At 40.8% G+C, this 26,359-nt stretch overlaps 1 protein-coding gene across 2 annotated transcripts; it reads right to left on the bottom strand.

The window, feature by feature from the left end:
- Nucleotides 1-9,682: 9,682 nt before the first annotated feature.
- nucks1a (nuclear casein kinase and cyclin-dependent kinase substrate 1a) lies at nt 9,683-23,361 on the bottom strand. 2 transcript variants are annotated; one of them, XM_062394641.1, is made up of 8 exons: nt 23,070-23,361; nt 18,958-19,007; nt 16,867-16,957; nt 16,225-16,271; nt 15,950-16,102; nt 13,208-13,357; nt 12,840-12,992; nt 9,683-12,372 (listed from the first exon to the last, which is right to left on the bottom strand). In XM_062394641.1, exons 1-8 carry the CDS (start codon nt 23,084-23,086, stop codon nt 12,122-12,124), a joined length of 912 nt encoding a protein of 303 aa, XP_062250625.1. In that variant the 5' UTR covers nt 23,087-23,361; the 3' UTR covers nt 9,683-12,121. The 2 variants fall into 2 exon arrangements, with proteins under 2 accessions (XP_062250625.1, XP_062250626.1); XM_062394642.1 differs by having other exon boundaries at nt 15,950-16,099.
- Nucleotides 23,362-26,359: the final 2,998 nt, after the last annotated feature.

Here is a 26,359-nt window from a genome sequence, read left to right as displayed (position 1 = left end):
AGTGAGTCCTCCTTAAGCAGTTCTACAATATACTGTCACTTTTATTGTTTGTGTGGATGTTTTGTACTGAGATTTGTATAAAATGTCTATGGTGCAGTGTGTTCATCCCACCTGGTTTATATGTAATGAAGTTTCATGGTCAATGTTTTTCGTAAAAATGAAACTGAAATTGTTTTTATTACTATTCATGTGAGTGTCTTAGATGTATGTGGACGTTTGACTGATTTACCTAACTGCTTTTATTTTTTTAAACATTGCAGGTTGACTATTATTGAAGTCTGTTAATCAATCAACACAATCTTCAGACCCTTGCTCAAAATAAAAGTTCTATAATTCCACTCAAACAACATGAACATTGTACTTATACTTTGAAGACATGTGGCCAAACAGGAAGTGATTCTATGAATGTTGTTGGCATTATGGAAATCAGCAACCGTCAAGGGTCAGTTCATCTGTGTTTGTGTGTCAGTCCGATATGGTGGAATAATAATAATCCAATTATCATCATGATATGGAATCGATTTTGCCCTGATGATCCAGTTGCCGACCCCAAGATGTAGTTATATCCGATGCCGCAGAATAAGACTATGAATACAAGGCACTCCCTTCTCAGGGCTTTGTCTTTCAACTGAAACTATTTCTGTCAGTGGAAAAGTTCACAACACCAACACCCTTTTTTCCTGGCCTCTGACATGCAGGTTAAACAAGAGCTTGTAGGGCCATCACAGTCTCTGCTTGCTTGCCAGTGACAACAGGGAAAACACTCTGATATGGAAACTAGTGCTGGGTCAAATGATGTCAGGGTAATAGGATGAAATAGAACATGCATGGCTGAAAAGTCTCAAGCATTGCAATCCTCTTCTCCAGATGTCTTCTGGTTCTGTTTGAATGGTGCTGTTCCACTGTTTACACCTGTGTACAGGTGGTCATTAAAGAAGGATGGTTTCCATTCAGGTTCAAGTTTAACGTAAGCCGTTTTCAGTGATGTCCTCTTGGAGGAAACCCAGAGAATTGGGTCTTGACATTCTTTAGAGATTTTCTTTCATCAGCTACTATCAGCAAAAGCTCTCTTGATATCTTATTGTGCTTTTTCACCCTGAGACAAAGGTTTGCTTTTTGTATTTCTAAATTTTGCATCTGTGGCTTGTTAAAAAGTTTACAACACACCAACTCTCTTGCAATGAGAATTGCGGGGGCCTCTTGCTGTATTCTCACATCGGCTCCTCTGAACCTTCTGTAGACTTTATACTCGGGGCCCAGTGGGAGAAAGTCAGCAGAAACTCCAGAGGCTCTCACTCGAACATTTGCGCTCACACATAAACCATGAATGTTTCAATCCAGAATTTTCACTTGAAGGAGAATCTTTTATTGTCCCCACACAGGAAATTTGACTACTGCTTAGACCTAAGCACACAGAACACACACATATACACACATATACACACACGCACACCAGCAGTACACATCTGGAGGAAGCAGGGGACAGCCCTAGGGAGGTGTATTGCTCAAGGGCACATCTAATGCAGAGGGAAGGCAGAGTGTTTCCCTGCCACCTAACTGTCTTTCTGCCACATACATGATGAATCAAGCTAAACTACGCATAAAATAATTTAAGGCTGACTATATATATTGAAAAGTACAAGTTTCATTTGGCAATAAGAAAGGGAAAACAGGACTAAGTCAAACCACACACAATCCTTACTTATAGTGCACGTGAACAATATGACACAAACATCTGGGGTTCAACATCTCAAAATTCTGTTCTTTTGTCTCATTTTAGGTCAGTGTTTAACAATGGCACTATTACCCCATCCCAAAGTTGTATCATTGAACACATTTTTAAAGGGGTTGACACCCCCCCCCCCCCCCCCCCACACACACACACACACACATGTGTGTCTGCTCTGTGGAATTTTTGTAACAGCAGTGTCTATCAAAAAGTCATGCAAAATAGACAACCCACATTTAAGATCTTTTCAGCCACAATACTGGTTGCACAGACGCAGGTGAGCCACCTGCAGATGACGCTGATAATATTCTTAAAGTTTTGTGGATCCAGCTCCAGTGGGGCCCTTACCAATTTCACCCTCTAGCGAAACACACAGCACTATTTTACTGAAGTTACCACCAGACTACAACAGTTGGAGTCCGAAGCCATATTTCCTCCAGACTGACAGTCACAAATAATGTCGCAATCCATGTTTATCTGGAGTTCCAGATATTTGAACCAGCAACCTTTTGGTCCCAACCTTCTCTTAAAATCTAACATACATTTCTAAAACTTTTATTTTGATGATAAAATTGTAATTTAAAATGGTTCCTGCTAAGATCAGAGACGGAGAAAGAATACACTGACCATGTTAAACATTGAAGAAAGGAGAAAATACACCATTATCAAATGAATTTGGGGGCTTGAGAAGAACTACACTAGACAAACAATCTTCATATCTTGTTTATATGGAGAACACTTATTATTTTCACTGTGCTGAAGCCTGTAAAGTACAACTAAACCACCATTCTTGACTTGATGCTGAAGGTCTGTGGTATGAAGGGGCCCTCTGGTGGTTCAGCAGAGCCAAGTAAGCACTGAGTTTTAAATCTGCTCATTAAGACAATGTGTGGGAGGATCAGGTAATGAAGTGCAGCAACAACATGTGCTAGTTATGCATGTTAGGGTGCTGGAGGTGTTGGACGAGAATAGCACTTACACTCTGGAAGCTACGATCGTCATGTGCCTGTATAAAACAGCCCCAATACATTTTCACCCATTTCCCTCAACTGCCATATTTCCAAGCAACCTTTACGTTTGAAGGTGCTTGGTAATCTTGTATTTTGCTATTTATTCACCTGAGACATTTCAAAGGTCAGTATTGTCCCAAGGACATTGACATGATCTGGTGCCAGAGGTTGAACAATAGGAGAAAAGGGTGTGGAGAGATAATTTGACAATATCTCAATCATTGACCTACATCATGGATATGAGTACATCCAGCTCATTGGTAAACAACTGTCTGTATAGTTTAATTTAATGTTATATTCAGTTTTTGCTTACTGACTATAGGTGATCCTGCTGAAGCCACACAGAGCATATGGATGAGACGACTGCAGCACACAAGGAGAGTCAAGACTCCGATGTGGTTTCTTAGCAACTGTACACAGCAGGATATCATTCCCTATCATTCCTTATACAAGAGTACAGAAAACCAAACTCATTTCATACAGGAACATCGGTTCTGTGTATGTTTTATTTGTAAATCACTCCGACAGTGATAAATGTATGCAACAACAACACCTCTGACTCAGTCTCGGTCACCCAAGAACCACATTACAACACAGGCTATGTGCTACTTTATATCTTGAGGGTTGCTGTAGGGTCAGACATTGATTTGTGTGGTGGGTGGCGGGTTGGTGAGGATTGGGATTTCCCCTGACCAATCAGTAGCAAGAACCGTCCTAATGATACTTTCAGTGGAGAGGGAAGCTGCGTCAGGTGCTGCTGACAACACTTTTCTCTGCTATAAGAGATATATACAGATTTATCAGTTTCAATGTTGCCTTACGACAACCTGTGCAGTTACAATAATCACATTCACATGATGAATCTTTGCAGCCATTGTTCTGTCACATAGAGTGTGTATAAAGATGGACGGCATGAGCTCCCAAAATTGGAGGCAAAACATCTTGATTGCTCCCTTGTGGCTGTATAGGTAATTTAAACCCTGCCCATCCACCAAAGTTGAAGTACACGCAAGAGATGGTTTCTTTCATTCCAGGTAGTCTTTATCACACTCATGTTTGTTCTAGTGATGAGTTTGTGTTTGATCAGTAATATTATGCTTCAAAGACAGGGGGAAACGTCATGATTGACAGCTGAGAAGAACTGACGATTGGTCAAACGTGTGTATCGTTGGGACCTTGATACCGTGGCTCCATGCTTCCATCTCTACTGCTCCTGCCGCAGTGAATTGTGGGATTGAATTTTCCCGATGTTTCATATGAAGAAGATAAATTAGTATATGCATTCAAACAGACTACAGAGACTACAACTGCTGTGTTGTTCCAGTACTATTTGAGGCTAACCAGGGGAAATGTTGATGACCTGGTAGATCAGATAGCTGCTACAATCTGTCTCTGATGAGTTTCAGTCTAAAAGTAAGAAAAATTCCTCCAAATTTGGTTACAATACAAAGTAAAAATGATCATGGACCTGCTGTAATTAGTCACTTATGAACAACTTAGACTGAAGCAAGAAAAAAGGTCAAGACAGGACTAGTGAACAATGGATGTTCTGTATTTTCACAAATGAATGATGTGAAACAACCAAGAAACAGAACCAGTTTGGGATAAAGTTTGAAATGTACCTCACCCCAGACATCCTCCCAGGCTATGCAGCTCTCCTCCTAGCTGCAGAACAGGTCTGACAGCCGGGCCACCACCACGGTGTGAAAGGCCTGTGGAGCAAACACGAGGTTTAGCACCAAATCACAGCCACTGTAGTTACAATAACTTAAGCTGCAAAAACTTGTTCCCAAGGTGTAAACAGTTGCAGCAGCTAACTCACCTGTCCACAGCTTGCAGCCAGTATAGGCTCTGTGGTCACATCAGTGCAACCAGGTGCCAGGCCTGTGGCAGGATTTGCAGGCCAAGCAAAACTCCCAGGCCCACATCCAAATGAAGGGCCTTCGTTTACCTAAACGGCCTTGCCATGAATCGCTGGCCGAACCGGTTATTGGCTAACAAATATAGCCCAGAAGTGGACCCACAGCTGGCAGAAAGGGGAAACATGTTCCTTTTATTAAATTGGTTCAGAGGTAGTAAGATAAAAAGGAATTTGCTCATAAGTTTAGTGATGATACATTTTTGTAGCGGGTTCACTTTTCCCCGACAGCAGTTGTTACGCACATTGACCTTCCACACTCCAGCTGTATACAGTATTTTAAATCAATCTAATTCCTATCTTTAGCCCATATTAACAAATCACAATTTGTCTCATAGGGCTTTAACAAGGTGTGACATCCTCTGTCCTTAACCTTGTTATGGGAATTTCTTAGTCAAGCACAAGTCATTACAATGTCTTTCTGGAACATCTACAGATGGGCATCACCGTACAAAACCATGGCATAGATTTCATACAATGAGCAATGACATACAAGAAAAAGCAGCACTTTATACATCTCCAAGCCCCTCCTAGAGAGGAAACAAGTGTTATCCATCAACTTCTTTGATGTGAAGTAATAGATGATCAATACCCTGTCACCTACTCTTTCCCGATCTTTACAACCAACAAATCCCCTGTGCTGTTAAGTCTTTGTTAGGTGACAAAGACAGTGAGGAAGTCATATAACATTTGTTTGAGTGCAACCCTGACTTCTCAGGGAGACATTTCTTATCTTTCTAACATCCAAGTTGTTCCTCATATCAATCATTGCCATAAGAGTAAAATTTCTATCACAACCTTCAGCAGGAGTAAGGAAAAACTACCAAAAAAAATCTTTAACAGGGTAAGAAGAATGTAGAAACCTCAGAGAGAGCCACATGTGAGGGATCCCTCTCCCAGGACGGACAGACGTGCAATAGATGTCAAGTGAAAAGGAGAACATCAGCAAGATAAGGGTATTTGCAGTATTGATTAGAATAAACACTTTGTAGCATAATGGAAGGTCAATGAAATTATGGATTATTGTTAGTAATGGTCGAGTGTCTGAGAAGAAATATTGTACATCAAGCAGTCTTGTTGTAATCATAGTCCATGGTCAGCAGCCACCACGATCAGGATCCACCATCGAGATCGGATGCCACCATGGTCCACAATCATGATCCACTGCCGCCATCAGGATCCACCATCAGCAGCCAGCTTGATAATGGTCCACCACCATTATCAGATGCCAACACGAGACAAGATTATAATCAAACTCAGCCAGCTAGATACCGGATCCGTCATTCGTATTTAATTTTGAGATACTTTGCTTTCCAGATTTTATGTACTATATATTATAATACTAATGTGTCTTTAAGAGTTTTCCAGATTTCATGTTCTATTAATTCAATGTAATTTGTTTTTTAATCAAGCAGCAGAGACATGTAGCGTTTCTTCACTTCAGCCTGTAACAGCAGCGGTGGGATGTAAATTATTCCTGTAGCCAAGCACACCTCCAGCCCACATGACAAAAAACTCACCAGTATTATGTTCCACAACAGGCCTCGCGATGCATTCTGCACCTGCATTTTGGTTGATTTACTCAGAACTAACACTTACATCTTCCAATGGATTACAATACTGATTCCATAACTTGCCTTGCAATGTGCACTCAGTAACTGACTACATTGCACTGTGATTAGATCCAACGCTGGTCACTAATCAGATGATACCATTCATTCTCAGACACAATATTAATATTAATGCTCAAATTTAAACTCAGCTGCTTCAATTGCCTTATAAAAGTCCTTTGGTGTCTCCTCAAGGAAATGAGGTGTAGCGGTGTCAGCAGCAGCTCACAGCTAATCACAACTTCTCTCTAAAGCTCAGCCGTGTGTGAGCCAATCGTCTTCTCTGTTGAACCTGTGGGTGGAAATGCCATCTCATCATGGTGTGACAGCCAACCTGCGATAGAGTTTGTTTTTTTCAGTCCTTTCCTACTTCACTGGATTCCTGATAAGCTATGATTTTCACACTTTTCCAAAAAGTTCTGCGCTATTTTGTTAATCCAGCACCGATTACATTAATATAATGATGTGCATGTTGTTCCCACATATATTTGTATTGATATGTGAAAATATATATCATATGTACAATTATCAAATCTCCACGACCAATATTGACCAAACTGGGTGGAGAAAATGAAAGAGACTTTTCTCCCCACTCTCTTTAACTATATTTATCACAATTGAAAAATGTAGATTATCAGATCTCTTAATTTATTCTTTTATATTTCTACTATAAGAATTAGTGTGGGAATGTTTGGACTTAGCAGAGGTTGGCTCTATTGAATGCCATTTTGTCTGTCATTATAACAACCAGCCTGGCAATTCTGAAACACAACAGTTACATATCTGCTGTTGGTCTCTCTTCTCTCTCCAACTCTATTCTCCATCTCAATTCCCAGCCAGGGAGTTTTTTCTCTCCACTGTCGCCAAGTGTTTGTTCATGGTGGGACTGCTTCTCTAATAGTGTAAGGTCTCACCCTTACTATGTGAAGTGAATTGAGATGATGTATGTTGTGATATGGCGATGGTGATAGGCAGATTTATGTTGTGACCTCTGGAGAGACCTGATTCCTTGATAGGGAAACACTGGAGTAAATCTCCACCTGGATGAAACTGAACTCCACCTTAAACCGGCTCCAAATATTTTGTCAAGTTCTCCATGGATCTCCTCCCCTCCTGCCCAAACTTGAAAGAGGCCTGGTTAGTAGAACGCACAGGACAACTCGCTCTTCTTTATATTTTCAATCCACTTAAGCGCACAATGGAGGTTTGATGTTGATTGAAGAATGTTCACAGTTTTGTTTTTCAGGACTGATCAGAGTTATTTTTTTCAGGTTGATAACCTTTAAAGACACAAATAATGAATTTCACTATATATAGATTAAGATTAAGATATGTTTATTCATACCAAACACATGCACAACACACCCATGCAATGGCAGGCAAATTCAACCTCTGCATTTAACCTCTTAACATCTGTGTGCAGGAAACACAGAGCAGTGAGCGACCATGTACGGCGCTCGGGGAGCAGATGTTGGGGGAGTAAGGTGCCTTGCTCAGGGGCACTAGACAGGGTAGGGAGACTCTTGGATTTTTGGACAGATCAATCCAGGTTCGTCTTTTGTTGTCTCTCTTTGGAGTTGAACCAGAGACGAACCAGAGACCTTCTCTGCCCATAGTCCAGGTTTCTGCCACTAGACCACCGCCTCTCCACCTATTTAACTGTACATAAGTACATACAATATACAAAAACTCAGTACTCTTCCAAACAATAATAGTTTCATCACCTGTAATCAAGGTGAGTCAATTTGTAACCATTTTTATTAACTTATATTACTACCATAACAAATTTCCAATATCACAATCGGATGAAATCAGTGTTTTCTTTTCCCACACCAGCAGTGTCTTTGGTTAGGCCACGAGGTGAACGCCATCTTCTCTTTGTCTTTCTGCTGAGACGCCAAGTGTCCACACAGGTTTTCACTTTTCTTAATGAGCCGGTGACTTGTCTGTTCTTTATCTAATAGTTCCGCTGGGAAAGGCAACTGAAAGTGAAACTTAAATTCCAGCTGGTTCATTTGCACTAAGTTACTCTGGTATAAAGAGGATGTTTGATTCTTATTTCTGCCTTTGGTTCTGAGTTTTAACTCAACATCGACACTGATGTTAACAGTCATATTAAGTCAGATATAAAAATAATCTGCCAAAAAGGTACCTGGCTATGAATGACCTCAGACTAATGTGAAGTGAGTACAGTAGGTGCGAGTGAGCTTCTTCTGCATTGGTCAAAACAGTGAGTTGACGATCACAAGCTAGGTAGCTAGTGCTATAGGTTATGATGTGAAATGATCTATAGTTACATGAAATATAGAGTATATTTAAGCCAGACAACTTATGTTACAAATGTTTATGTCAGAACATAATTAGTGTTTGGCGTCTAGACTCCGACTTCATCACCTCCTCGGATATGATTAAATAGATATAATGGGAGTGATGAGCATATATTTATAACCCCCTCTGTGATCCTACAGATTGATGCTGGGGTGATGGAGGGGCTGAATCCACCAGCACCAATACTGACACAGCAGCAGGGACAAGCAAAGGGAGTGATGGGAAACATTTGCAGCTTGAATAGACCGCCAAATTGGCAGTGTGTGTATAAAACAGGGTTGTGGAGAATATGGAGTATCGTACGGTTGGATCGCGAACCAGAGATCGTGATGGTGGATCTTGATCATGGATAGTGGTGATGGATCGTGACCATGGTGGTAGATGATCATGATCATGGTGGTGGATGATGGTCGTGGATAGGGGTGATGGATCGTGACCATGGTAGTGGATCATGGTGGATCATGGACAATGATTATAAGACTGCTTAATAAACAATATGCCTACTCACATATTCTACAACTGGGAATGACGCCTCCATTTCAATTGTCATTGCTGTCTAGTTAATCTCTATCAGACATTTTCATAAGTATGAATCATTTAAACATTAACACACCTTTCCATTAGGCTAAAAACAGTTTGCTCTAATCAATGTTGTAAATATAGTTAATTTGTTGTTCTTACATTAAGAAAGATTCAACACAGGTGATCTTTTTCCTCTTGTTTAACCAATGAAATGCTGTCTTTTCTCTCTTCTTAAACCTTTCATATTTGAATGTTGACGTTCAGAGTTTCAGGCAGGTGTCACACACACATGTGAAGCACAGATTTTTATATTTGGATGTTTTAAAAAAAAATGTTGCAATAAGAAGTCTTGCAACTAAACAGTATGTGTGCAGTCTGTTCATCGACTCAGAATCATGCATGGTAAAACACAGCATCATGCTGTTGCAAGCACCGCCACTGAGTGGCAGGCAGCGAGTACTGCAGGTCATTTAACACCAAACCCCTCTTGCACATTGCTCTTCCTCAGTCGCTACCCGTACAGCACACAGAGCTCAACGTCACAAAACAAGTAGTTAAATCAGTATAAAAAGTAGGTTGCCTTTATTAGAAGCTGGGAAACCAAAACATCATCGTTGTTAATACTTTTTTGTAAGACCACAATATTGCATCATCGCTTCGCACTTTTTCCACAACATGCAAAAGATTCAAGAGTTCAGCGTTCCTTTATCAACTACTGACAAAAAAGTGTCTCCACTTGGTCTTCTGTAAGAATCACAATTGGCATACATTTTTACATTGCCAGTACAACGGAAGGTAGATAGAAAAGAAACATCAGAAAACAGTACAACAGAAGTCGTAGAATGGATGAGAAAGGAGAAATTCATAGCCTTATGCTATGTGCCTCCGGTGGGATGATGGCGAGGACTCTCCGAGCTTTACATCGGTATAAACGTTTTTTTCTCCCCCTTATGTATTCCTTGTTTGTATCCAATTGTCTTAAAAGGACATTAAGGACTGGGTGCCAATTTAGGACCTGAATATAGAAAAAACACAATCATAAAACAAGTCAAATGTGCTTCTGAACCAGGGACTAGGTTCGAGTGAGTCCTGTTCACATCCAGGACTGATTTCTAGTGCAGCCTTAGGACCAATCACAATTACTCCTGACCAACGCCTAATACATGAGGTTTAGTTCCAAGACCATGAAAGCAACTTTTAATTTTTCCGTTTTTTTGCTTTGACATCAAACACTACTTATCGCAATAAAAGACAATCTCACAAGTGCTGCACCTGATCTCTCAGTCACTAGTTTTGAGATCATTTATGGCTTTGGATGTTATGCTGATTGTAGAAATTGTTAACTTGTAGTAAGACTAATTTGCTGCTTGTAGCAAAGAGCTAAAACGCAAGGACAGATTACATTCTCAGGCCTCCAGTGATGATATCAGAGCCACTACTGAAAACTCAACTCAATGAAAATTAAGGCATTAATAGACAAATGAACGCCAGATACATACTGAGCTACCCACCTCATTATTTCAACCCTTTCTGAGCCTCAGTACTTTACCACTCTGGATTTAAAAATGTGTCAGCTTGTGAAACACTAACGTGAGCAACAAAAACTACTAAAGAAAAGGGCATGGATAGCAACAGTAGGGGGCGCACAGGAGAAAGAAAAGAGCAGGGACAGGAGTGAAGAAGGGAGGGATGGCTGGTCCAAACATCAGGCAGAACAGATTGGATAGGGTCAACTTTTTTCTTTAAAATCAAGATACATTTTATTTCTTTTCTTAAAAAACAAACATTACAAAAAAAATCTGAATAGAGAATTAGAACAATGAACCAACAGGAGAAAAAACAACATTCATTTTTTTAACCCTCAAAAAAAAACAAAACAAAAAACAAACATCTCTTCTTGCATTTCGTAAAAACAACAAAAAAGATATAGGGGTGCCTGGCACAACAGGTTGAATGAGAAGAAGCTGCAGCTGTGCGCTGAGGGGAGGATGATGTGATCTGAAAAGGGACTTGGATGCTTCATGTGGCATCATTCAAAAGCCAAACATGTAACAACAGAAACCGTTTCACACAATGCTATGGGCTAAGTGAAACAACAGAAGCCATACCCTCTTACAGGATTTACCCCACAGGCATACAAAGTTAAACAAGTACATAAAAACACACATGTTGGCTTGAAATGTGTTAACGTGTCAGATGGTCTCGTAACAAACACTCAGCAGTGACCCATCACTCTGCCACTAACACACTTTGATCTAAGAAGCTGCAGCTATAAGAGAAATACTTTAAAATATAAAGCGCTTCATTCTCCACACAGCCACACAAGAGGTCAGGGCATGGATTTGTCTGAAAGAGGTTGGGTTCTTTAAAAATAAAATTAAAAGATGCTGCTTTAACTGAGAGAACAGTTTTAAAGGTTGAAAATAAGAACTAACTAAAGAGGCCCTGTTAAAACATGCTCCTGGTTTAAAAGCACAAGTACCAGAGAGGGTAAAGGCTTCAGCCCTATGTGTGTATGTATGTTGACTTTGTTAATACAGCGCTCTAGTTACTGAAACTGGGGAACTCTGAACAATACTCCCAGAGAGGATCGATATCAGTAAAGTGAACAGGGAAAATAAAGTGTGGCCAGTTGTGTCTGATCGCAGGAGAAGGGTAAAAGAAAACCTGGTGAACTTGCGTTATCATTATGGGGACGGAAGCTCATAAGCACTGAGCTCTTAAAAAGGCAGAAGCTCAGAGACTGAGTTTTTAAAACTAAAACCAATGACATAAATTAACACAGGGGGAGGGAGGGGCTGACTGTCGACAGTACATGACCAAAATTTCTGAATTGAGGTGTGGAGTGGGGCTTACAAGAAAAAGCACACCAAGTCCAAACTATTGAGCCAGGCCACCGGGAGGAAAAAAACAACAAAAAACTGGTGGAAAAAAAAAAGCAAAAAAGAGAGAAGAGACAGAGAGAGAGAGACATGGAGGATGGGCATCAAACGGGTACCATCTTCTAGTCTTCTCCGGAGGGTGCCTCCTCTTCTGAGCCATCCTCCTCCTCTTCGTCTTCCTCCTCATCCTCTCCTCCTGCGGCCTCCTTCGTTTTTTTGGGGGCAGGGGAGGTCTCTTTCTTCTCAACCTCCTCTTCTTCCTCCTCCAGGGGACTCTCTGGGTCCTCCTCCTCCTCCTCTTTGGGTGAGCTCTTCTCTAGGGCCTTGGCGCTGGGGCGCCCCTTCCCCTTTCCTTTCATTGGGCTGGGTGTCACTGTGGGGAAGACACAGAACAGTTAGTCATCATCAGATCATGTCCAGTCTCACTATTGAAAGCTAAAATCTTCAAGTCTTTATTCAAAAAAGGAAATGTTTAACATAAAAGGGGAAACAGTCCGGATCTGTCTAAACTTTAAATACATTTAACATATTTCAATACTTTAGAGATGTCAAAAGGTGAAATCCTCGGATTTAAGGATAAGGGTAAAGAAAAATTGAAATATGGAACATTTGAAATTTGGTCCAGTGATCATCAACTTAAACTATTATATGGTTTAACCAACCTCAAGGCAACTTGAGCAGAAGAATTATAAACTAACACGAAAACATTTATATTCTGCCCCGCTGAGCCTTGAAGTCTGATCGCGTGAAGAAGTTTAACCGGGACAAACTAAATACATAGGTAGATGTTTAATTGCAGGGATTCTCTTCAATGTCTGTGGCTGTGATTGGACATCTCACCTGTGGCCTTTAGTCGTGGTTTGGGGCTTTTCTTCTCTTTCTTTTCTGGCCGTCCCCGTCGAATCACCTTCTTGGTTCTCTTCTTGGAGCGACCATAGTCACTGTCATCGTCATCCTCCACCATGAAGTCCTCATCGCTGCCAGACTCGTCGGCTGCACACAGAGGTGGGACATATATCCATCAGTTTCTACACTGTGAGGTAACTGATTTGATTACAAGTTCCTGTTATTTCAGGATTTATATACCTGACATCATCTTTACAGTTAACCAAGTCTGCTACCAACAATTATTGCACAAAATAAATATATTTTTTAAAGTGGATTAAAGTAACAATTCTATTTGAATAAATTGTTGCAGCAGTACATACGGTCCAAGTAGGGTTCTTCTTGTTCTTCCTGCTCTTCATCCTCACTGCCTGCGTCTCCCAGCAGGATCTCCCTCTGTTTGGACACTGCCTTGGAAGCTGCCTGTCGCACTGTACGCTTTCGACTCACTTCCTTGTCTTCATCACTGTCATCTACAAAACACAACACAACACACTCAATTTGTCAGGAAATCCCTCCATCTAAATTTCTACTTTGACACATTAACAACAGCAACAAATCCTCAGCAGGATTGAAGTGAGGGGTGGCGGGGTAGATAGAAGCAGTGTTTTTGTTTACAGCACATAGACACCGGCTGTGTTCCCAAATGGGCTCCCCAGGACTTCCTGCGGACTTTATACTAGGGCTACAAGCACAGGAACAGATTGACACGTACACATATTAATAAACATGTCATATTCAAGTCACCCTCAAAGAGTTCACAATTGTGGCAAGTAAATCTCTCTGTATTACACAGGTTCTGTATGTGGTGACATTCCTGTGCTGCACAAAAACACCAATGTGTTTTACACCAGCCAGCAAGTTTGCCAGACCTGAGGAGGGAAGCGGCTGTAGTGACTACAGGAAGGAGGAGCCTATGGTGGGATAAAACCTATGAAGCATCCATGAAAATGTTATGATGCTCCATATGACAAGAACAACTCAGAAAAGGATTACAATTGTTATCACTGATGAGTGCTGACCGAAAAAAGGGCACTTAATAAATCATAAAAGATGAGATGCCATCAACCTTTATGAGTTGTGTATCTTTGCATTTGAAATCATTGTCCAGCAGAAAAAGTACTTAAATAGATTCAATAAAGCAAATTTCACACAACACAACTTTCAAAGTCGTCGGATTGCTGTGCAGTTCAAACTAATTTACTTGCCGTTTCATAATCAGGAATCTTGCAGTTGTTGGGAGTTCATACTGCACAACTGACACACAACACAAACCTTCACCAGAAGAAACACTGGGTCCCCAAACTATGTCTAATCACAAACACACACAAGAAACAACAAGTCTGAATAATCCTACTGCTCTTTCTGTTTCATCCTGCTCACAGAATTATACATCACACTGGGGGAGCTGAAACTATTCAATGTACAACAGTAAGGTATAAAAGCAGCTCTGGTCTTATTTTTCTGTCAAGGTTGAAAATCTGATCAGAGTTCACAAATAGTGATACAAGATTCCCAATCAAGAGCCGATCAGTGGCTTTTGTAGTTGATTAGCAAAACGTGTCTGCGACTGGTATATCGGGGGAAAAAAAACTAGTAGTGTGAACTGCGCTTTAGGGAGCTGAAATTAATTGGTTTTGATCAAATGATACTGAACCCCATCCATACACAGAGTAGGATGTTGCTTAATATTATCACATAAAATTAAGGTATTTCGATAGTTGTAGATTGTGTATAACAGCCAGGTTGTGGACATGCCCCTACAGCACTTTGTTCACACAGCAGGCCCAAGTGACATGAATTGCATAGGCGAAGGCGCGGGCGGGAGTCACCCGACGTGGGGTGACACGTTTGCACAAGCTAAACGTTAGGGGTCTTATTGTAACCAGTCTGTATTATGCTATTAGATGTTATTATAGCCTGCAGCAAGGATAATTAGCAGCTGACAGATGTCTGCTAATCTCAACAACTTCTACCATAAATCCACAGGCCCAACCCACAAACCCTCAGAAGACATCACTCGAGGCAAATTACTCACTCAGCTACCTCTATACTTTTTCACACGCAGTGCTGCTCAAAGCTACTTTTCATCCCTTTATGATTGATCAAATTAAAACCTGAAGCAGGTTGCTGAAAGTGATTTAAAAAGACATTAAATGGTAAATGTTAATTTAATCTTAACTAATTCTTGCCTTGAGTTTAATTATAACATTTAAACAGTCAATTTAAATGGTCAAGATAGTGTGGAGTTTTAATCATGTGTGGTTATTTAACTTAATGCAACTGCCGTAATTTCAATGATTCCACTGTCAGTTTTTAAATCCATTCTTCTCTCCATCACTGTCAGTGATTCACTGCGACCATTCTCCATCCCATACACCTGCAGTATTTCTATCCAGAGCCTTGGTTGAGCCAATCATTATATTCTCTTCATCCTATTTAAGCGTCAAAAGTGTCTGGCTATCTAATTCTAAAATCATGACATCACAAGGTCTAATCAACTAATTGATTTCTCAATGTGCAGGGCGATAAAATGTTATTTTAATTTGAAAATGTAAGTTCTTGTGGTGGACATGGATTCACAGCGTTTAGTAGTTTAATCTATGGTGGTAACAGGGGTGCACCTAGATGAGCTCAAAGGTCTCTCTGATGTGCAAGGCACACAGACTCAAGAGAGAAATATAAGTTATCATGTAGGCAAGGATCTGCATTGCTGCCACAACTGCAGCTGAAACTATGAGGTCTGACTACCTGCGTGGGCGGTAAAAATGCAACAACGTGCGCGAGGACACGCTGCAAACAGCATTGCATACAACAAGTTAGAGTTCTTTTTGGTTATTAATGAAGTGTAAAACACATTTTTTGGTTCATAATGAAACTGTGGTGGGACAAATTAGAATATGATGGGCCACCACCACCTGTGAACATAAATAATGTGAAACACTGCCCATATACTGTATATCAAAGCAGATCTACAAATGTATAATATCATTTAATGAAGAATTTATCCATAATTGAATGAAAAAAAACTGTAACTTTGTAGAAGGAATAACCTGGATTGTTACCTGCAGGCCGTTTTCTCTTTGGCCCTCTCTTGGCGGGCTTCTCCACCTTGGGTTTCTTTCCCTTTTTCCCTTTCTTTTCTTCATAGTCGCTTCCTCCATCTTCATCCTCCTCCTCTCCAAATTCGTTGTCTTCCTCTTCGCTGCCAAAGTCTTCTGAAGCAGTGAAACAGGGGTAAGTCAGTGAGCTGATCAGTTGCCACTAATAAAAGCCGTGCAGTTTTCACAGAGTACATGAGCCAACCTCCTTGTCTAAATCAAAAAACAAACAGACCTACCTGCTGAATCATTTTTGGGTTTAGAGACCTTTTCATCAGACTCCTCACTGAACAAATAGACAAAAACAAAGTCTTAAATCACAATACAATACTAAAACATGCAATAGGGGATATGTGCTGACAACTGCTGTTAAATTTGTATAAAAAAACAACAGCTTACTACTACATTTTTTCTCCAATGCAATGAACAAAATGAATTCCCTTATATTAGTTCTGTCAGGTGCAACACACTGACATGTAGATTCAACAGCACAATTATAAGACAGGAATTATAATGGGTTGGATTTTTGCTGCCCAATATTAAGACAGATAGGCAAGTTGCCTTCAGGCATGTATATGATTGTTGTAAGAATAAAAGTTGAAAATACATCCGACTCCGACACATTTCCGCACATCTGGCTGCTAACACAGGAGCTGCTGTACCCTAGACCCTCAAGGACACATCTGTTCCTCTCAGTGTTGATATTGTTAAGCAACAGATGGGGCAGGATTGGTTTATATCTGTGCAACATATGTGAATGTGTAAGCTGTACGTGTGTGTGAATTAAAAAACATCACTATACAGTCAGCCAATTTATAAAATTGTCACAGCAGTAAATGTACTATATGAACGTGTAATAGCATTCTCTACCAGGGACTCACCTGTCATCCTGCGAGTTCTTTGAACGCTTGTGCTTGGGTTCACGAGGGGCTGGGCGCACCTTCTTCGGCTTATTATCGCCATACTCCTCATCTATGAAGAAAGGACAGGATTTCCATCATTCACTCGCTGAACCCAACAAGGACAAGTTCTCAGACAAATAGTTTTTTATTCAAGTCTCTAGACATGTCTTTGATTTGCATTGGTGATTATGGGATGTCCGCTATAGTTCTCTATTGTGTTTTGGAAGGGCCTCCCCAAGCCTTTGTGACGCATTGTTGTGAACCAACTGTGAACAACGCCTACGACTACATTATAGAGGAGATGTGCGTAAAACTTGACACAATTGTTATGCTGCGCCACAATCAAACTGTATTTGCCCCTTGTGAAGTTTTGACCTATTACTGGTCCTCAAAAGCATTCATGTCAAGTATTACTGAACAAAGAGACTTGGGCCTTGTTCAGACTACCTCTCCAAATCCTTTATTGGACTAGATGCCAAAAAATACATGAGATTGGGAATTTTGCTAAATATATTCAAACCAATGGATGGTGGTTTTAAATGGGATTGCAACCGTTTACAGGTGAGCCTTAGTCTATCCGAATCAGATTTCAAAAACCTGTTTCTGCTAGTAGCATGTTCGCAGCTTACCATGCCAAAATCGTATCAAAAAGTTTGGTCGCAGCCAGGACATCAGGTTTAATGTGACCGGTACAATCATGATCCGACACCATTGATTAATAACTAAATAGATGTAATCACCAGGTTGTGTGTGCAGAATGATGAAGACGAGCAATCAGACAGCCACAGACATGCACAATCTGAGAGGAAATTATTATTTATGATTGAATATTCTTTAGAATTAAGTCGGTATAAAATGGTTTCAAAATGATGACAATATTGATAATATAGTCGCAATAATTTCTGGGACAATATGTCATCCAACAAAATGTGATATTGTGACAGGCCTAGCTTACAATTTTAATAATGCACCAAGTGAGATGTTGCCGTGCACAGTTAACAGCTTAGTGGCTGTTAACTGGCACTTTCAGGGCCCTCATAGCCAGTGCCTGATCTGTAACCAGTTTTGTGTTTGACAGCTAAAGAACTGACGCTCGGCCAGAAAAACTGGTTCTAAAGTGACAACTCGTTGCTGGTTAGTAAGAACCGCTATGTCAGAGGCTGGGGCGGGATTACCCTGATGTGTAAATAAAATAATGCATGTGCAGCTATGAAGAAAGATTTACTCGTTTAAAAAAAGTATTGACCATTATGTGATGATCAGTGCCTATATTGTGGCGTCATTTCAAACTACGTTTAAACTGTAGAGAGACAAAGACTGAGTCTGTGTCGGTGTGTGTGTAAGTGCATGCAAGAGAGAGAGAAGAGAGCGAGCGAGTATTCAATGAATGATGCAGCACACAAGTCTAAACTGAATGAATGTCAAATCAGTGTGGAGACCACTGACCACTGTCATAGACTGACTGCTGTAGTCAGATTTTTGAATTGACAACCTTATTTTGTAAATTAAACACTTATATTCACATACCCTCGGAAACGGCGTACACATTTTTCCTCCCTTCTTGTGGCAGTGGACTTTTAGGCTTAAAAAATGGTGTTAATGACCTGGATTTGAGTTGAATATGAACGTTTAGGCTTATGAACACTTGGATGACACCCAATGAGCAGTATTGAGGGATGTTATATTTTCTTTCTGTTTTATTACATCGGAAGAATAGGGCAACTTGGCTGCAACCATGTTTATCCCAGAAACTCCATTAGTGTTTGGTGGACCATCAGCATAGTGCTGAATAGATAATGGGTGAATTTTAAACTATCCCTTTAAACAGCAAGTACTAGTTGCGTAGATAATAAGCTGTACTGTTTCCACTGTTGGAGATAAGGCTTAAATAGCTATGGATGGATTCAGCAATGTTGATAATCAATAATCAGGTCCACTTTATGGTGATACTTAATTTTTTTTTCAGTTTTTAAATAATTTGTCCTGTCAGGAATTTAATTAGGATCAGGATTTTATCCGTGCTGTTACTGCATACACACTTCGTTCCAACACACATGAAACCTCTCTTACCTGCATCGTCAGACTCGTTGAATTGTGAGTAGTTCACCACTTTCCTGTTCCTGTGAAGAATAACAAATGGTGCATCAGATCATATTTTCAACAGGACTTAATAGCTTCATTGCCCATGTCTGGTATTATACATATCAATCTATGCTGTAAGATGTCTACAAAGATGTCAATTCATCAGGTAGTAATTTTTCCGGGTGTATTTTTTGTATTATTTGGTGTAAGAGGCCACAAACAGACTCCAGCTAGGGGCACTGAACTGGACACTGAACCACCTCCTTCAGTTTCAAAGGCTAATTTGGCAAAGTGTACGGGGGAAGCCTCAGATGACACAGCCAACTATAGTTCAGGTAACACACTCCTATAGAAATCTGCCTGTCACCTGACACAGATCTTAGACACTGTTCAGGTTAAATGCCACTGTGAATAAAAAACAATACTTTTGAATGAAAGTGGATTTGCAACCCAATTGCATCGAGTTCAGTGTCCACACTGAACAACTGGTAATCACCAACTAGATCTGCCTGGAAAACTCTGTCTGTGGACAAAAAACACACTGGAACAGTGTAGTGGTGGTGGTGGAAAGGGACGGTAGAACAGCACCATAAACCTTTACAAGTAGCTAGATCACAGCTCGCTCTGGGGGAGAGAGTGGCCTAGGGGGATAGAGCGGGTGCTCTGCAACAAGAAGGTTGCTGGTTCGAATCCCACTCTTTCCCATCTGCATGCCTAAGTGTCCTTGGCAAGAAACTGAACCCCTAAATGGCCCCTCATAAATGTTGAGTGTACTAAAAATGTAAGTCGCTTTGGATAAAAGCGTCAGCTAAATGACATGTAATGTAAAATATCTCATCTGTATTTATTGTATAATCTTAGTAACAATGTAATGTAACAACAGCAGGCCCTCACACAACAGTAAAAGTCCCAAACATGAGCCAGTGACATGCACGCCAAGCTTCCACACATTAATGATATCAGAGAGCGCAAGATGAAACAAATTTCAACCATTTTAGCTCTAATGAGTCACCAGACAACAGTTCATTGAGGGATCAATATATGGCGCAGCGAGTCTCAGTCATGGGGAAGGGACCGACATAACTGATGGCTCAACGGCCATGGGGCGGCAAAAGGTTATGAAGAGCAAGTTGATTGACCAGTTGTTACTTTACTGTCCAGACAGACATCCATGTTCACTTCCTGTTCGGGTCTTATCAGTCAGGATTTTTTCATCCATGATTTTTCAGACTCTTATCACGTTACCCTTTTCTGGAAGAAAACAAACGCTGCCATTCACAACTCTCCAGACGTGAATGCAACAAAAATAATGAATTACAAGTGTTGCTGACCTTGTCTTTGCGCGCTGTTTTTGTGCAGTTAAATATATTCTGCACTTTATAATGCTACAACCACAAGCCCAGTGTAAGCAAATGGTCATGTGGTATGTTTGAGGCATGTTAGTAGTGACCGCTTATTTCTGATAAGGAGCTAAAGCTTGTCTGGATGGAGGTCATATCCGTTATTTTAAAATGAAAATATTTCTGTTGATGTTGGATCCCAATATTACACCCATACAGTGAACTTATTCTTGACTAATTTTTACCTTTTATTATTCTTTGACTGTATTGTATGACACTAAATCAATGCATTCCCATCGGGACTTATTATGCAACTTTTCTTCTATGGAGAATTGAGAGCAACTGTAAATCTGTCAATTCACATATTCAGACCATATACTGTATATTAAGACAAAATTCATATTCATGAAGTGTGTGGTTCAGGCAAGGACGAATAACAACAAAATAATACTAATAATAATGTCATCCCTACAATCAACTGTACTTGTTGATTATATTACTATTTATCTTGTGTTTCAAGCGGTTTTCAGACATGACCTACGGCTGAACTCCAGAGAATTGGGTCTGCACTTTGCCTTTCATACATGCACAGCAGTAACAAATACTCTGCATTAATCAGGTGAGAGGTGGAGAGGTCAGGTGCAGCAGGCAGAGACAGGAAGTGAGGTATTAACACCGCTGCGGAGATCAAATGATTTTCTTGACAGAGCAGAGACACTGTTATCAGTGCTTATCGCCACAAATTCTCTTGACATCTTATTCTGTATCTTCTACGTCTATGACACTGCCTCATCAACCCCCACCACGCACTGTCCATGTTTTAATGGAAACATTTACAGTGGAAACTCATTTCTTTTTTTTCTTTTAGTTATAAAATTAAAAAAATAAGAATTTGTTTACTGAATGCTTAACATAATGACGATAATGGTTCAAAAAAGAAAATCTGGGAACCTCGTTACTTTGGTGCGTCGAATGGGATTATGAACGAGAGGTTTCGCAAGAACATAAGAAAACCAGGGAGCCTGGTTTTGGCTTAACAACATTATGCTGGTTAATGGGGGGGGGGGGGAAATGTGCGTTTATAAATCTCTACTCACTTAAAGCTGTTGAATAAGAAACCAATGTGACAAGAGCTTTTAGGTACTGTAGATCACAAGTCAGATCAGTGTGTGGGCTACATGTTCTATTTCATGTAAGGTGAGGGGTATTCAGCTGGAACATACAACCTCACCACCAGATGTCTCTAAAGTCTACACCCTGTACCTTTAACTCTACATATCTCATGACCACAAACTCTCTAGACACCTCAGTCGGTGTCCTCTACATATAACGCTGCTAATCATAGGGAGATAATTATTTTCTTTTTGTGTCTGTTGCATGTGATCAGGAGTCATCATCACCCCCCCACACACACACAAACTTTCAGTGAATCTAGCTGGATACCATGCTATGTTTACAAATCAAATTATCTTGAACTGCTCCAGACTTTATACCCCAGCGCCAGGCGGGGAAAGTTGCCTATAGGACATTTGCGTTCACGCATGTACCTCCTCCTGAGAAAATACGGAGGGTCTGCGGAGTTCATTGCATGTCTGAAAGCAGCTATCCAGACATTTGTGGATTCTAAAGGTTAATGAGCACTTAAATGTTAATAAAGTAATGAACAGACTTCTACTGCAACATGCTTGGATTTCATATTATTAATGTTCCATATCATGGAGGTATCGCAGTTTCATATTTTTATTTCAGAATCGCTACACTCTCCTTTATAACGCTGGTGACCATTATTGTAATTCTGTTATTAATCACACCCCATTCCACAATATTACATATATAATACACCCCCATGTAAATGCAAGTCGAAATAATTATTTTTAATTAAAGAACCAAGAACTGGCTCTGTAACTTGGATGAAGCTTCCAGACACAAAAAAAAATCGCGAGATTTCGAGGATCACGTTTACGTTGGATCTGACTGTATATATCCACTTCTAATCAAGTTAAAGGCCATTTTGATTTGGATTAAAATGGCCTGAAGACGCCCCGTGCGTTTTAATCAATGAGGGGGGGCACTTTTTGTAGTTATCCGCCTTCCTCTGACATCAGCGTTGATTCACTGCTGAAAACCTGGATCCGCGCCCCCTCGTTTTCCCTCCTTTCTTCTTTTCGTCGGTCCAGAAACTCGGACACGTTTAAAATGCGTCGTAATGGAGGCTGGGGCACGACGTCTCTAGTCTGCGCGGTAACAGGCTCAAATCCCGAGGCTGACCACCACCTCCTCCGGTGGTTTTCTACGCTTTGGGTGGGGGGATACTAGCGCTTCACAGCTCCCCCTGGATGAATGGGGTAGCCATATTCTCATTCTCCGTGCGAGGTAGAAAGACACATGCGGGCCTGGTCGAAGCGAAGCCGCTAAACGTAGCTGCTTAAATCAAACAGACTAATTTTCCGCTCGGCCTACACAGCAGCCAACAATGCATATCCCGGACCCATTTAAAGCATTAGAGACACGACGCGGCGCGTTTCTCCACAAAACATGGCGAACAGTCCCCGCCGCTGGGATCCGTGCTGGAGAGGGAGGCAGCACACACACGGCAACACACACACACGCTCGCGGTGCCATTATTTTTTCATGAAATAAACAAATTCCCAGCTCATAAAACACAGCACGGTCGAGGCGTGCACGTTAACTGCGACGCGTGCAGCAGCACGGTGTCGATATTAAGGTGCGGGGAGCAGAGGACACATTTAGCACACCTACCTCACGGGTCTTGACATTTTGCAGGAATACTGTAGAGGTTAAGGATGTAAGAAAGGGGGGAGAAGAAAAAGCACAGGGGGGGGAAATAAATATAGATTCCCGCTCTGCAAAACACCGAGGGGAGCGAGACCGTCGCACGACTCCACCGTCCGAGCTAGCGCCTGGAAATAAAAAGGACGACAGCGACTTGCCCTCCAAACGCAAATATTCTTAATTTTGTACCTTCAGCTACACAAAATGGTGAATAAAACAAACTGAAACTGCAGCCTGTGTGCAACCAAACCCGCGGCTTTGAGGGGTTGGACCTCAACCACAAGCACCGCCCCCACGGGGCCCTGAGAGGAGCACCGCGGTGCCTCTTTGCTCCCATTGGTCGATTTGAACGACGACTTGAACTCGGATTGGACATTCCGGGTGCTTATTAAAAGACCTTTAGCATACTGTTGCCCGCCTCCGACAGCAGGCTCGGTTGAGGCCGCACTGTTAAGAAAACAAAAAGAGGGCCTCAGTTTAGATGCAAACATTCAATTCAGTGAGGGTCCCACAGAGAAACATTGTAATTAAAGGTTAGAACGTGCACAGGCATTGTGCATGTATGATGACAGAGCATCGTGCATTTCAGGGATCTGTCTGGTGTTTCTCACACTGAGTCCGGCCCTCTACTGTTTCACCTGGATACTACTGCAGCATGAGATGCAGGCTGGAAGCGCTTGTATCTGTGGCATTCCAGCTGGGAAGCCTGGAATATTACAGTAACAGGTTATGCACTTATTATTCAAGATCAATTTAACACAATTATGACAACTTTCAGGATCTTCAGACTGTAATGATAATCTCAGGAGAATAAGTTCTCTCGATTATCAAAATTGAAAAAATAAATAAACCAAAATTTCTGCTCTCATGCCTTTTATTATTATTAAACATGTATGCAGACCCAGGATTCTCTTATATTGTCAGATAGGCCTGGCTGCATGACCCTGCTCCTGCTAATTTAACTGGGTGAACACGATTTTCTGTAGTAACAAATATTAATATATGGCACATTATATTATATATAATATACAGTACCCCATCTACACTATTTTCAATATCAGATGTGATGTTGCAGATATACATTGTATAACCCTAACCCTTCAGAAAGTGAATTATCCTGTGGGCGCAAGTATTGCTATCGCTACACCTAAATAAAACTAGGATGCCTCAAGAAGACAAGGATCTTATTGCTGGCCACTGGCTGTCCATCACACACGTAGGCCTATATCTGATCAAGTTTTTTACCCAAAATCACAATTTAAAAAATAAAGTATACCAAAGACTGCAAACCTCACCCACATACAGTTTTGCATATTCAAATACATATAGAGAGGTCTATGGCTTGAGCCAATGCACCAGCATTTACAGCCGAGGCTAATAGATGATCATTAGTTGGTGGGCCGATAACAATGTTTTTAGTGTCTAGACACTATTTTAAAGGGATTGTTCACACAAAAAATTAAGATTCACTTATTATCTACTCACCACTATGCCGATGGAGGGGCGGGTGAAGTGTTTGAGTCCACAAAACACTTTTGGAGCCTCAGAGGTGAATAGTGTTGCAGCCAAATCCAATAAAAAGAAGTAAATAAAAAACAGTTACTTCGATAAAATCGAAGTAACTGGTGATCATGTCTTCAAACAAAACATAAAGGCCTCCATTCGGCTCCTTTGGTGTCATCCAAAACAAATGCACACACACAAAAAAAACTCCAAAGCAGTTTTTGGGACTCAAACACTTCTTCCAACCGTCTATCTGCATCATGCGGAGTAGATAATGAGTGGATTAAAATGTTTAGGGGAATTATCCTTTTAATATGTTCTTATCCAAAAACTATGAGTATATTACATGAAATGTTTACCAAAAACTTTCCTGTGTTTTGCACCATGTAGCCTCCCTCATAGCAGATTATTGTTTCAGCAGACAATGACCTGCATTAACAAGACTTGGACAACAGGCGTCAGGGATGTAAACATTGCAGAAGTCCTATAATTGCCAAGGAGTTCCAGTTTATTTATTTATTTATTATTTAGCAGTTTATTGTGCTAAAATAGTTGGCAGGGTTTTGCTTGCCAAAGACCTGTGACAAAAGTACTTTGATATCGTGTGATATAATATTAATATATTGTATAGCACTTATGTAAACAATTTTACAAAGTGCTTCACACAAAAGTCCATGGCAAAATTGAAGAATTGATTGTAACAAAATATGTTCTGTTCAGTCCAATTAAAGAGCCAAATCATAGCATAATAAGGTAGATATCTTAGGTGTGTGTCCACAATGAGCAGCACTTTGGCACCTGTGGAGAGAAAAACTCCCTCATTAACTGGAAGAAACCTCTGGCAGAACCAGACTCAGACTGGGCGGCCATTTGCCTCGACCGGTTGGGGTGAGCAGAGAAAATGGGGAAGAGTGGAGGTAGGTGGCATAGAGAGAGTAGAAAAGTGAGAGAGATTGGGGTCGGGGGTTGGGAGGGGGGATAGAGAGATCAGGAACATCACACTTGAACTCTGTAAGAATGATTGTTGTAATGAAAATACAGTGATTTAAAGATCTGTAATGAATTGGCGGGCCCAATCTCATCAGGCAGGGAGTTACAGAGCCTCGGGGCCCTGACAGAAAAAGCCTGGTCACCTTGAGTAGACAGCCCTGTCCTAGAGACAGCCAACAGGGACAGGCTGGCTGATCTCAGGTTACGACCAGGATAATAGGAAGTAAAGAGCTGCTAAATGTATGTGGGGGCCAGCCCCCACATACATTTAATTGGTAACCAGTGGTAACTGGTAACCAGTGAAGAATTGGCATGATATGAGCCCTACGGTTTGTCTTCTTCTCTAAAATACAAGCAGCAGTGGTTTGAACAAGCTGCAAATGAGTTACTACGGATTGACTGAGATATGTTTACAGGGCGTAACAATAATCTAGGCAGGGGACAGTTAGTTTAACAAAATCCAGGAGAGATAGAACCGATTTGATTTTAGACATTTTTCACAGGTGAAAATAGTAGGATTAAATGATTTGATTAACATGTGCAGTACCAGCTGTATAATCTTTCTTGAAATGTTTGTGAAAAAATGTCCTGTTTCAGACCAAATTAACAGGAGTTTTTGTGCTACAATAGCAAAGTGAGGAGAGCTTTAAACTAAATATCGAAAGGTCTCCCGTCCAACCCTGGTTTTCGGCTTGAATGTGCCAACAAGAGTTCAATATCAGGCGAAAGTAGGGTTGCAAAGGGGCGGAAACTTTCCATGGGAA

The sequence above is a fragment of the Platichthys flesus genome, chromosome 2, assembly GCF_949316205.1.
Source record: "Platichthys flesus chromosome 2, fPlaFle2.1, whole genome shotgun sequence".
In the NCBI taxonomy this organism is placed as follows: Eukaryota; Metazoa; Chordata; class Actinopteri; order Pleuronectiformes; family Pleuronectidae; genus Platichthys; species Platichthys flesus.
Note: the sequence above shows the minus strand (reverse complement) of the source record. Positions and strands in the feature narration are given on the sequence as shown.